The sequence below is a fragment of the Chiloscyllium plagiosum genome, unplaced genomic scaffold (assembly GCF_037043375.1).
Source record: "Chiloscyllium plagiosum isolate Xiang-an unplaced genomic scaffold, Cpla_swu_hap1 HiC_scaffold_16, whole genome shotgun sequence".
NCBI lineage: Eukaryota > Metazoa > Chordata > Chondrichthyes > Orectolobiformes > Hemiscylliidae > Chiloscyllium > Chiloscyllium plagiosum.
The window spans coordinates 81,869,548-81,882,320 of record NW_028270154.1 but is presented as its reverse complement, the minus strand read 5'-3'; the positions used below and the strand labels follow the sequence as shown (position 1 = coordinate 81,882,320).

The window sequence follows — 12,773 nt, the reverse complement described above, 5'->3', positions numbered from 1 at the left end:
GACCTCATCAACCCATTCGAAGTGAAAAGGATAAGCTTCTCCTGAAGTGCGTGAGATATCATTCCCCACTGAGGTCAGGCGAAGAATAACTCGGCTCTCTCTTACTCATTGGGTATGCTGCTCAGGTCAAACTGCAGCATAAAATCATAAAGCACAGCAGGCAATTCTATCTGTTTATTAACTCCCCACACAAGCAAGGCACAGAGATCCATCAATTCAGCCCGTCAAAGCCATCAAAACATATTGTTTCTCCAGAGAGATCCTTTCGACGGCTTGAATCAACTTGCAGTATTTATGGCGGAGGTCATTCTCCATCATTTGATTCAATATTTCAATGTGTATTTCAAGCTTAGTCTTAATAATATGAATGTTATTAATGGTGTAGAATCATAGCACACAAGGATTTTTCCCTTTTAGATGTTAATATTGAATCATGCTGTAAGGCAATCAATTCTGCATCAGAATCACTCATTGGGTTACACTTTGATTTTGGGGAAATGAGCAACTTGTTTCAAAACTGCATCCAGTTGGTCCTCATCGCCAGCAGCATGTTTCAAACAAAGCCCATACTGATGAGATATCCTCTGGCTGTCGGCCGTAACTTGTTTGTGTGAGTATCGACCATGCTGCAGAAAAGCTGCCTCCCCAATTTTAGCATCAATTGGCAACCCCACCGAAAGCCAACGTGGAAAATGAATAACATCACAGTGGATTGGTTCCAAAGGTTGTATTCAGCGTTTTCGGGAAAAGAATCATATAATCCTTACAGTGTGGAAACAGGCCATTCAGCCCAACAAGTCCACATGGACCCTCTGAAGAGTAACCCATTCAGACCCATTCCCCTATTACTCCACATTTATCCCTGACTAATGCACCTAACCTACACATCCCTGAACACTGTGGGCAATTTAGCATGGCCAGTTCACCTAACCTGCATAGCTTTGGATTGTGGGAGGAAACCCACGCAGACACAGGGAGAGTGTGCAAACTCCACACAGACAGTCACCTGAGGCTGGAATTGAACCCAGGTCCCAGCGCTGTGAGGCAGCAGTGCTGAGCAAAGGGTTCTGAAGGATCATCATATTGGACTCGAAAGGTTAACTCTGTTGCTACCTCCATACCTGCTCAGCTTTATATTCTGGGTTGAAACTTTATTGCTGGAACAGCACAGCAGGTCAGGCAGCATCCAGGGAACAGGAGATTCGACGTTTCGGGCACAAGCCCTTCTTCAGGAATGTGCCCGAAACGTCGAATCTCCTGTTCCCTGGATGCTGCCTGACCTGCTGTGCTGTTCCAGCAATAAAGTTTCAACTTTGATCTCCAGCATCTGCAGACCTCACTTTCTCCTCCAGCTTTATATTCTGCAATAGTTTCCTTTGATATCTTATCAAAGGGAATATTATCTTTTCCCTTCTTACTTCCAATGCAATAATAATAACAAAAAAACAAACCTCTACTGGAAAAAACTTCCACATCTTGTGGAAAAACATCCTCAGCAAGGTATGTACGTACCTCAGTAACTTGACATCAAAGACTGTCACCACGTCATGAAGTACTGACGGCAGATATTTCAAAGAAGCAACCTGAGAGCAGGAAAAGAAAAAGTTTAAAAAATACTACTGCAGTTGTCTGAACTTAGAGTCCACTTTTATCAATTATCTGCACAACCTGCATATTGATGGTTTCATGCTCACTTATACATTGAAAGTAAACAGGCAGGAGGCTGGAAGAACACAGCAAGCCAGGCAGCATCAGGAGGTGGAGAAGCCGACGTTTCGGGTGTAGCCCTTCTTCAGGACTGGGGGTGGGTGTGGGGGGAGCTGCAGATAACGGGGGTGGCAGATGGCAGGGTGGTGATGTGGGGATGGGTGAAGACAGGCAGAGGGTACGGCCTGCTGGTGAAGCTGTCACTGTTTTGGCTGAATCATGAATATCCTCTGAACCTCTGGAGCTTTGTCCCATTCTGTGTATGAAGTTATGAATTACCTGGTACATTGTAAGCATACCCACTATGACAATGGCACAATGCAACAGCTTGAGCTGCCTTGCCTCCCTTGAATTCCTGCCTTCATAGATTTATATAATCCCTATGAGTGCAGATAGAGGCCATTCAGCCATCGAATGTCCTGACCCTTTGAAGAGCCTCCCACCGTATTCTCGTAAGTCCACATTTACCATAGATAACTCACCTAACCTGCACAATACACGGCAATTTAGTACAGCCAATTCACCCAACCTGCACATCTTTTGACTGTGGCAGGAAACCGGAGCACCTGGAGGAAACCCACACCAACGCAGGGTTAATGGATCCTCAATTTCCTGACCCACAGGCCACAATCAGTGAAGATTGGGGACAATATTTCATCCTCACTAACACTCAACACTGGAGCTCCCAGGGGTGTGTACCTGGCTCTCTACTGTATACCTATGACTGCGTCGCCAAATACCAGACCAATGCCATTTACAAGTTCGCTGATGATGCCACCATAGTTGGTCGATTCTCAGATGGTGATGAAACAAACTACAGACAGTAGGTGGAAGACCTGGAAAAATGGTGCACTGAGAACAACTTAGCTCTCAATGCCGGCAAAACCAAGGAACTCATTATTCACTTTCAGTGGGATGTTACTCATGCCCCCTACGCATTACCAACACAGAGGTGGAACGAATGGAGAATGTCAAGCTGCTGGAGAGGTCATCAACAACAAGATTTCTTGGACTCTTCATGTGGACATACTGGTTACAAAGGTCCAACAATGTCTCTTCTTCCTCAGGCAGCTGAGAAAATTTGGCATGACAGCAAATACTCTTGCCAACTTATATAGGTGCATCACTGAGAGCATTCTGTCTGGATGTATCACTACCTGGTATGGCAACTGTACCATTCAAAATCAGAGACGGTTACAGAGAGAGGTGAACTCAGCCCGGACAATCACAAAGGCCAACCTCCCATCTATAGAATCCATCTACCAGGCCCGCTGTCAAGGAAAGGCCGCCAGCATTCTCAAAGATCCACCCCACCCCGGCAGTGTTTTTCTACAACCTCTACCATCGGGGAGAAGGTACAGAAGCCTGAACACATGCACTGGCCAGTTTTGAAACAGTTTCTACCCGACCGTTGTCAGAATACTGAATGGACTCACAAACTCTTGACATTCGCCTGTACCTGTGTTTTGGTTTTTGCCGCTGTTTACCTATTATTTATTTATCTATGCTATTTAGCTCTGTGGTCTGCCTGTATTGCTCACAAGACAAAGTTTTTCACTGTGCCTCAGTACATGTGACAATAAATTCAATTTGGTTCAACATAGGTTGACACAGGATGCCTGTGCAAACTGTACACAGACAATCGCTCAAGGCTGGAATCGAACCTGGGTCCCTATGATTCTTTAGTAAATCAATTCACTTCAGAGGAAATATTAAAGAGAAAGAGACATTGATCAATCCTCATGTCTGTTGACCAATCTGAAAAGTCTGTGCAGACTTGACATTGACTGCGCCCCTTGCTGTGATGTTGTTCAGCTGATTGGAAAATCTTTACTGTTCACAAGAAATGCACTTGAACAGAGTATGCTAGCTGCCTTACGATAAGGTCTCAGCTAGCCTCAGTAACTTGACAACAAAGAAACCAATGAAATTCTAAAAGGGCTGGACAAGGTAAATGTAGGATGGATGTTCCAAAATCAGGGGATCACAGTTTAAAAGAAACAGGATAAACCATTCAGGACTGAGATGAGGCGAACTTTCTTTAAGCACAGAGTGGTGAGCCTGTGGATTTATCTACCACAGAAAGCAGTTGAAGTCAAAATATTGAATGCTTTCAAGGAGTTAGATGTAGTTTTACAGAGTCATAGAGATATACAGCATGGAAACAGACTCTTCAGTCCAATTCGTCTGTACCGACCAGACATCCTGCACAAGTGTAGTCCTATTTGCCAGCATAGTTCTTAGGGCTAATGGGATCAAAGGGTGTGGGAGAGCATGGGAGCAAGGTACTGAGTTGGATGATCAGTCATGATCGGATTGAGTGGTGGATGAGTCTCGAAGGGCTGAATGGCCTACTCCTGCTTCTATTTTCCATGCTTTCTATGATACTATGGATATGTGATCTCTACATTTGTTGTGGTAGCCATTAAACTCTTCATATGAAACATCAGATCAGCAAATGGAGCTCACCCATAGTGATGGTGCCAAACCTAAACAGTACCCAAAGTCTATGTTTTGACTACCGCAAAGTTAATGCAGTTACAAAATCTGATTCATAACCTATTCCATGGCTTCAAGCCTGTATTGAGAAGGTGGACAAGCAACTTATATGTCTAAGTCGGACTTACTCAAAGGATAATGGCAAGTACCTTTATCTGAGAGAACAAAGTTTTATGAAGTTGAAGACATATACAGCATCTTTAAGGGAGCTGAAACTTCTGGTTGTCACAGAGTGTGCTGAAACAATTTAAAATGTTTTGGATGTAGGTTTGCTCACTGAGCTGAAAGGTTCATTTCCAGATGTTTCGTTACCTTACTAGGTAACATCTTCAGTGGACCTCATGCGAAGCAATGCTGAAAATTCCTGCTTTCTATTTATATGTTTGGGTTCCTTTGGGTTAGTGTGTCATGTGCCATCTTGTTTCCTGTGATGTTGCCATGTGGATATTCTTTACTCAGCCAGAGATCATTACAATAAGGGCTGGAGTTACAAAGTTTATGTATCTCTTATTTTATTAAACAATCTTTCCATTCAAACATCTTTATTTATCTTAATTTGGAGGTGCCAGTGTTGGACTGGGGTGTACAAAGTTAAAAATCACACAACACCAGGTTATAGTCCAACAGGTTAATTTGGAAGCACTAGCTTTCGGAGCACTGCTCCTTCATCAGGTGGTTCGCTCCTAAAGTTAGTGCTTAAAATATAAGCTGGAGTTGGGTGACTTTTAATTTTGTTTATCTTAAAAACCTCGTTTTTGTTGTGTTCTACCTTTTAATTCTGCATTTTGGATATTGGATGGTTAGAACCACTGTTATAAAATATGTTCACCACTTACAATGATTTCCAGGAACGTAACCTGGAATGTAAATGATGGACTTTATTGCATGCAGCTTTTACTCCTCCTATGACTCATCATGAAGGCAGTCTACTTTCTAGTGTTTGCAATCAATCCCATTTATATATGCAACATTTTCAATTTCATTGGCTAACTGACCTGCAATAGGATTGTGGTCACTTGCTGACTTTTCATCAGGTTATTGATGGACTCAAATAGTTTTTTCAGTGATTCTTCGAACTCAACCTGTTCCTTCTCTTCATACAGTCTGGAACAAAGAAAAAGGGTTTGTTTATAGATTGGTTGACAAACATGTTTTTTTTTAAATCGAAATTGCTGCTCAGTAAGATCTAATTATCAAAAACACAAAGACTTGGCATATTTATATAAAATTAGTGAATCGCTGAGAAATTGCTTCCATTAACAGACAGATAGTTTTGTCTTAATTATTAGCTATTCACTCACGTCTCTGAGTGGGAACTCTCGTTCAAGGATCTGCTGTGGCAATGTGCTTATTCAAAAATTCATAGAGTCATACAACATGGAAACAGACCCTTCGGTTCAACGCATCCATGCTGACCATGTTTCCCAAACTAAACTAGTTCCATTTGCCTGCATTTGACCCTCTCAGCTTTTGCTATTCATGTACCTGTACATAAGTCTTTTAAATGCTGCAAATGTACTTGCAGCCATCACTTCCTCCAGCAGCTCATTCCATACATGCACCACTCTCTGTGAGAAAAAGTCACCCCTCATGTCCCTCCTAAATTTTGCCCCTCACCTTAAAATTATGCCTCTAGTTTTGAACTCCCCTACCCTCTGTCAATACCATATTAAAACAAATCAGTTAAATGGTGCTGGTGTGGTTGGAATATGAAGGCCATTTCCCCCTACCCTTTAGCTAAATGTACCTTGTTTTCTGATGTAAATCTAAAGACTCAACTCATTGACAACTCAACAACTCAACAACTAAGAAGAGCCGACATGCAAGTTCCAACTAAGGGTTGTATCCGTAGCTCTGTCTTCTTTCCATTTGTCACAGCGTATTTGTTGCTCAAAACGTGGTCTGCTCTTCAGCAGGGAAATCAAACGTGCTTTGTGGAACTTTATCATTCAGCCTGCAAACATGACCCTGAGTTTCCAATCATCAGTAATTTTAATTCTCTACCTTCGATACACAGTCATCTTTTTGAATCACCTGGGAGATCTTGTGTAGTTTCACTGTCACCAATCCTTTTGGTGGTGTTAATCTAAGCTACTGAGACCAAATGAGGAAGGATTCCCCCATAAGTGTCAGGCAGAAGAGAGCAAAATTTTGAAAGGTTTAGTATAGATACAATCCCTACAATGTGGAAACAGGCCCTTCAGCCCAACAAATCCACACTGATCTTCCGAAGAGTAATCCACCCAGACCCATTTCCCTACCCTATATTTACGCCTGAGTAATGCACCTAATCCACACATCCCTGAACACTGTGGGCAATTCAGCACGGCCAATCCACCCTAACCTGCACACCTTTGGATTGTGTGAGGAAACGGACCACCCAAAGGAAACCCAAGCAGAGACGGGGAGAATGTGCAAATTCTACGCAGGCAATTGCCGGAGGCTAGAATCAAACCTGGGTCCCTGGTGCTGCGAGACAGCAGTACTAATTACTGAGCCACCACCCACTTGCTACTATTACTTAATAGCAGGCAATAGCCCTTCTGAGAGATATGATGGTCTCATAAAAGGTATCAGGCTCAATCCAAGAACAAGTTCTCATTATTACTACTGAAATATTCTCATACAGCATTGGTATGGGAACCAAAGCAGAACAGATGGATGGAATCAATCTCATGACATCAGTTAAATTCAGGTAGTAACTACTTCGTATGAGCTCTCCCTTCAGGCATTTCATTTTTCTAATTCTTCAGTTCATTATATTGTTTCAAATAAGTAAAGTGGGTTTACTACCCCATCTCCCTCACCTCCCTACACTCGCATTCCAAAGTTTCTTAGACTTTGTTGGGACGCAAGTCTACTGCTTAAGAACAAAATATTTAGGTACAGTTCAATGCAGTTCTAGAATCTTGGTGGACTTTAATTTCTCACCTGTTATGAATGAATTATTTCATCTAGAGAAATGTTAGCTTCCTCTATTTGAGCAAGAGAACATATCATTTATAAACCAGTTAAACTTCAGCTTTTGATATTGCGACAAAGTACTATGTAAATGTTCCTTCCATTCGTGCTCGTCTTCTTTTGGATAAGATTATCATCTTTTCATATTCAATCATAAACCATAGTGTTGTTGTTGTGATCATGTTCCTGGAGAAAGTGAGGTCTGCAGATGCACGAGATCAGAGCTGAAAATGTGCTCCTGGAAAAGCGCAGCAGGTCAGGCAGCTTCCAAGGAACAGGAGAATCGACGTTTTGGGCATAAGCTCTTCTTCAGGAATGAGGAAAGTGTGTCCAGCAGGCTAAGATAAAAGGTAGGGAGGAGGGAGTTGGGGGAGAGGCGTTGGAAATGCGATAGGTGGAAGGAGGTCAAGGTGAGGGTGATAGGCCGGAGTGGGGTGGGGGCGGAGAGGTCGGGAAGAAGATTGCAGGTTAGGAAGGCGGTGCTGAGTTCGAGGGATTTGACTGAGACAAGGTGGGGGGAGGGGAAATGAGGAAACTGGAGAAATCCGAGTTCATCCCTTGTGGTTGGGGGTTTCTAGGCGGAAGATGAGGCGCTCTTCCTCCAACCGTCGTGTTGCTATGGTCTGGCGATGGAGGAGTCCAAGGACTTGCATGTCCTTGGTGGAGTGGGAGGGGGAGTTGAAGTGTTGAGCCACGGGGTGGTTGGGTTGGTTGGTCCGGGTGTCCCAGAGGTGTTCTCTGAAACGTTCCGCAAGTAGGCGGCCTGTCTCCCCAATATAGAGGAGGCCACATCGGGTGCAGCGGATGCAATAGATGATGTGTGTGGAGGTACAGGTGAATTTGTGGCGGATATGGAAGTATCCCTTGGGGCCTTGGAGGGAAGTAAGGGGGGAGGTGTGGGCGCAAGTTTTGCATTTCTTGCAGTTGCAGGGGAAGGTACCAGGAGTGGAGGTTGGGTTGATGGGGGGTGTGGACCTGACGAGGGAGTCACGGAGGGAGTGGTCTTTTCGGAATGCTGATCGGGGAGGGGAGGGAAATATATCCCTGGTGGTGGGGTCCATTTGGAGGTGGCGGAAATGATGGCGGATGATACGCTGTACATGGAGGTTGGTGGGGTGGTAGGTGAGGACCAGTGGGGTTCTGTCCTGGTGGCGGTTGGAGGGGCGGGACTCAAGGGTGGAGGAGCGGGAGGTGGAAGAGATGCGGTGGAGGGCATCGTCGACCACGTCTAGGGGGAAATTGCGGTCTTTGAAGAAGGAGGCCATCTGGGTTGTATGGATTTGGAACTGGTCCTCCTGAGAGCAGATGCGGCGGAGACGAAGGAATTGGGAATTTGGGATGGCGTTTTTACAGGGGGCAGGGTGGGAGGAGGTGTAGTCTAGGTAGCTGTGGGAGTCGGTCGGTTTATAGTAAATGTCCGTGTTGATTTGGTCGCCCGAGATAGAAATGGAAAGGTCTAGGAAGGGGAGGGAGGAGTCTGAGACGGTCCAGGTAAATTTGAGGTCGGGGTGGAATGTGTTGGTAAAGTGGATGAACTGTTCAACCTCCTCGTGGGAGCACGAGGCAGTGCCGATACAGTCATCGATGTTGCGGAGGAAAAGGTGGGGGGTGGTGCCAGTGTAGCTGCGGAAGATGGACTGTTCCACATATCCTACAAAGAGGCAGGCATAGCTGGGGCCCAAGCGGGTGCCCATGGCTACTCCTTTGGTTTGGAGGAAGTGGGAGGATTGGAAAGAGAAGTTGTTCAGGGTGAGGACCAGTTCAGTCAGTCAAAGGAGGGTGTTCAGGGTGAGGACCAGTTCAGTCTTTCAGGGTGAGGACCAGTTCAGTCTTTTAAATTGGCTGCAACAGGAGTCAACTACTAACTCCTAGTGGGTGTGGTGTCAAGGATATCTGATGGCCAGTTTTGAAGAGTTTGAAAGAATTGAATAATACCTTCAAACCTCTTAGATTCGTAGTGTCTTCCAATTTCTCACTGGTGATGAGCTATTGGACACCAATGTAAATAAGTGTGAATGGTATGTTTTTCTCTTTAGTTCAGATACCTTTGAAGCAATTCTCTTACTGAGTGAAATTACTGTAATTACTAGTATTTGCTTCGGAGCTGGTTGAAGTTATTCAAGGTATTGCAGAATATGAAGAGTGTAATGTGTTTCTGTAATGAAGTTTGATTTCTGATAATGTTCTTCTGTTCCCTGCATTTTAAGAGGTGTCTCAGCATTCCTTTCCTTTTCAGCAGTATTCTGCCTGTAACAGGCATCTCTGTCTGAAAGTTGCAATTTCATTCTCCTGAATAAAGGAATTTTTCAGATTAACTATTAACACTTGCTTAAGTACTAAACTTGAATTAGTTGGATGACCGCTGACCTGCATAACCTCTTTCACATTCATGTAAATTAATGAACAACTTTTAAGAAAGTTTCATTCTTATATTCCAAAGTTGATACATCATCACATAATTTAGGTTAATGAGGCAAATCTTGGGTTTTCTTCCAACGTATTTGCTGTAAAGCATTTGCTTCTTTCTGCACATTAGCATGATTGATTCAATGGGTCAACAGTTGTTTTTGACTCTTGAACAGTTTTTTTAAAATACCCAACTTCCGTACAGAAGTTGCATTGACATGATGAAGCTGGAGATTATTTCTGCCAGTGCACATTTTTTTAAACTCCACACTTAGACTCATCGGGTCATAGAAATGTATATCACGGAAACAAACCCTTTGGTCCAACTCATCCATGCCGACCAGATATCCTAACCCAATCTAGTCCCATTTGCCAACTCAAGAAAACTTTGAGCATCGAAGGGATCCAAAGACATTTGTCTTGGTCAATCCTGTGATGCTCTGCTGTTTTTGTATCTTAGAAGCTTGATGAAGCTTCTTGAATAAGTTTAACTTTCTGTTCCCATCACACTTTTGTGCTATTTTGAAATTTTGCATTTTACTGCTATCTGAATAGTTCATTCCAATCCGACACCTTATTTTGACAGTATCTTATCTAAAATAAATCGATCAGAAATTCCAATGACATCTCTGTCTCAGGTTAGGTCCAAATGATGGCTCAGTGGCTAGCAGTGCTGCCTCACAGCACCAGGGACCAGGGTTCAATTCCAGCCTCAGACGACTGTCTGTGTGGAGTTTGCACATTCTGCCTGTGCCTTGTGTGGGTTTACTCTGGTTTCCTCACACAGTGCAGGTCAGGTGAATTGGCCATGCTAAATTGCCCATACTGTTAGGTACATTAGTCAGAGGGAAATGGGTCTATGTGGGTTACTCTTCGGAGGGTCGGTGTGGGCTTGTTGGGCCAAAGGGCCTGTTTTCACACTGTAGGGAATCTAATCTAATGATGGTCACAACATTCTGACAATGGGCAAAAATGATTCATAAAGTTGTCAATGGGTTCTCCTGAAAGTTGTATTCTGTTAAATCCTGCTGTCCTCATTGCGATTGGTACTTGATGTTAAGTATTTGTCAAATATTCTTACAATGTTATTAAAAGTGCTGGTGTCTTCTTTTGTATTGTCACTTTAAAACATGACCCGCAACCTGACACACAGAGTAAAGAAACATAGTTATTTGTTTTTCTCTGGATTCTTTTTTGAGATCTGGAATCATTTCTAAATTGTCTGTTCCATATAGACCAACTCAATTCACCATCTGAAGGATCAATGATTTTAAACCTGCATGCAGCTGCAATATCTTTCTCCACTTTTGCTTACTTAATTAGTGTCGTCTCTCTTAATTGAAGATCTACTTGAAAGCTGTTGTAGGAATACCATCTTTTTTTTCAGGATGATGTAGTTCAGTGTTTTAAATTAGATAAGAACCAGAATAGGAATAGGCTAATCAGCCCTTGAGGAGGAAGTGAGGGTCTGCAGATGCTGGAGATCAGAGCTGAAAATGTGTTGCTGGAAAAGCGCAGCAGGTCAGGCAGCATCCAAGGGACAGGAGAATCGACATTTCGGGCATGAGCCCTTTTCCTGAAGAAGGGCTCATGCCCGAAACGTCGACTCTCCTGCTCCTTGGATGCTGCCTGACCTGCTGCGCTTTTCCAGCAACACATTTTCAGCTCTAATCAGCCCTTGAGCCTACTATACCATTCAATACGATCATGGCTCTCAGCAATTACTTTAGTTGTATAAAAAGTTAAATCCTCTTCCAGAAAGATATTGAAGATGATTTGCTAATTAAAACTTATTCTTAAGAGCTTTTAGATATTCTTATGATATTTCTGAAGAGTTTCGACTTCGATCTTCTTACTTTTTAGAACTTTTCTTTAATGATTGCCAATTAAAGTTGAAAAGTGTCTAAAAGTATCAGAATTTATCTTATATTTACTGTAAAAGTTATTTTCAAGTATCTCATCTTCAGTGAGATCCTTTATAATGAAGAAATATGTCAGACACCTTCCATTTTGTTCTTTTCTCCAATTTCTCCCTTAAATCTAGTACATTTCTAATTTCCTTACTTCAGATGTTATGTCACCACCCTAAGACATTACCACTGCCTCCTTCACCACAGATGCTGCAAGACCAGCTAAATGTTTTGAACATTTTTTGTTCTTATCAGTAGGATTCTATTTTGTTTTGCGAGTTGGAAATCAAAGTGCAAGACTCAAGTCTGTAGAGTAGGATGCCAAAGATTGAAAAGAGAAAAGAATATCAAACACACAGAACAGTAAAGGCGTGCAATGGATTATGTATTTGAAGCCTGAGGACCTAGGGTAGCAAGGAGTTCCCGTAGGGTTAAGGTTTGGGTGACCTTAGCGTTATGGACCAGGCCAGACCCTCTCAAAACATTTCGAGAAGGTAGCCCAGATCCTAACCGTTCTATTTGTTTTAAGCAGGTGTATAGTGGATATTCCAGGAGTGATGCAACTGGCCCAACCACTTGGTTTTAAACAAAACAAAATCTATTTACAGATGACTGAATGAAACATGAACAAAAGAGAACCGAATTTAGAATATCTTAACCTATCTGAAAACTCAATCGACTCTATTGCAATTTAATGACGTTGTTCCGAATACTTGCAACATCCCCATAAACAACCCCTTGGCAAATAAAGGTAAAATCTAACCCAGGTTCTTACAGGAGAGATGTTGGAGAGAGTGAGGATCAGTGTGGAGCTGCTTCTCTGGGTCCCCAGCTAAAACTTGACCAGCTGCTGCAAACAAAACAGCCAGACTGCTAAAACTAAACCAGACCCTGAACCAGGAGAACTGGCCACTCCCCTTTTCATTGTACAAGTCTCGTAAAACAAAACACGTAAACTTTTTTGCTCGTAGATTGTCCAGATGTATCAGAACCTCTACCTTTACAATCCCTCTGAAAAAAAAGGACAACATAACCTTGTTAAAGAAGCAGCATCAATACAATAGGAAATGATGCACTGAGTATTGAATTCAATACAATGAGAATTCAAAGTGGAAGAGAGGGTTTTAGTTAATATTCAAAGTTTCAAAGAAACAGAAGAGTAACGTTTAGAGTTGCAATTATTTATGAAAAGAAAGAAATATGAGCGATCATGACTCGCTAGAGTAGTGCACTGGAAATTAGGTCTCAACTATTCCTAGAGCTGTCACCATTGTGAAAAGAATTAAGTCA

The 12,773-nt window shown here is 42.8% G+C and overlaps 1 protein-coding gene across 1 annotated transcript in view; it reads right to left on the bottom strand.

Moving 5' to 3' along the window:
- LOC122556798 (dedicator of cytokinesis protein 2-like) overlaps positions 1–12,773 on the bottom strand; it is a 754,195-nt gene that overhangs the window by 498,149 nt on the left and 243,273 nt on the right. The window contains exons 23-24 of the mRNA XM_043703987.2: positions 5,202–5,310; positions 1,513–1,583 (exon numbers count right to left, since the gene is read on the bottom strand). Of these exons, the coding sequence (XP_043559922.1) occupies positions 1,513–1,583; positions 5,202–5,310 (180 nt within the window). The remainder of the gene's footprint in view (positions 1–1,512; positions 1,584–5,201; positions 5,311–12,773) is intronic.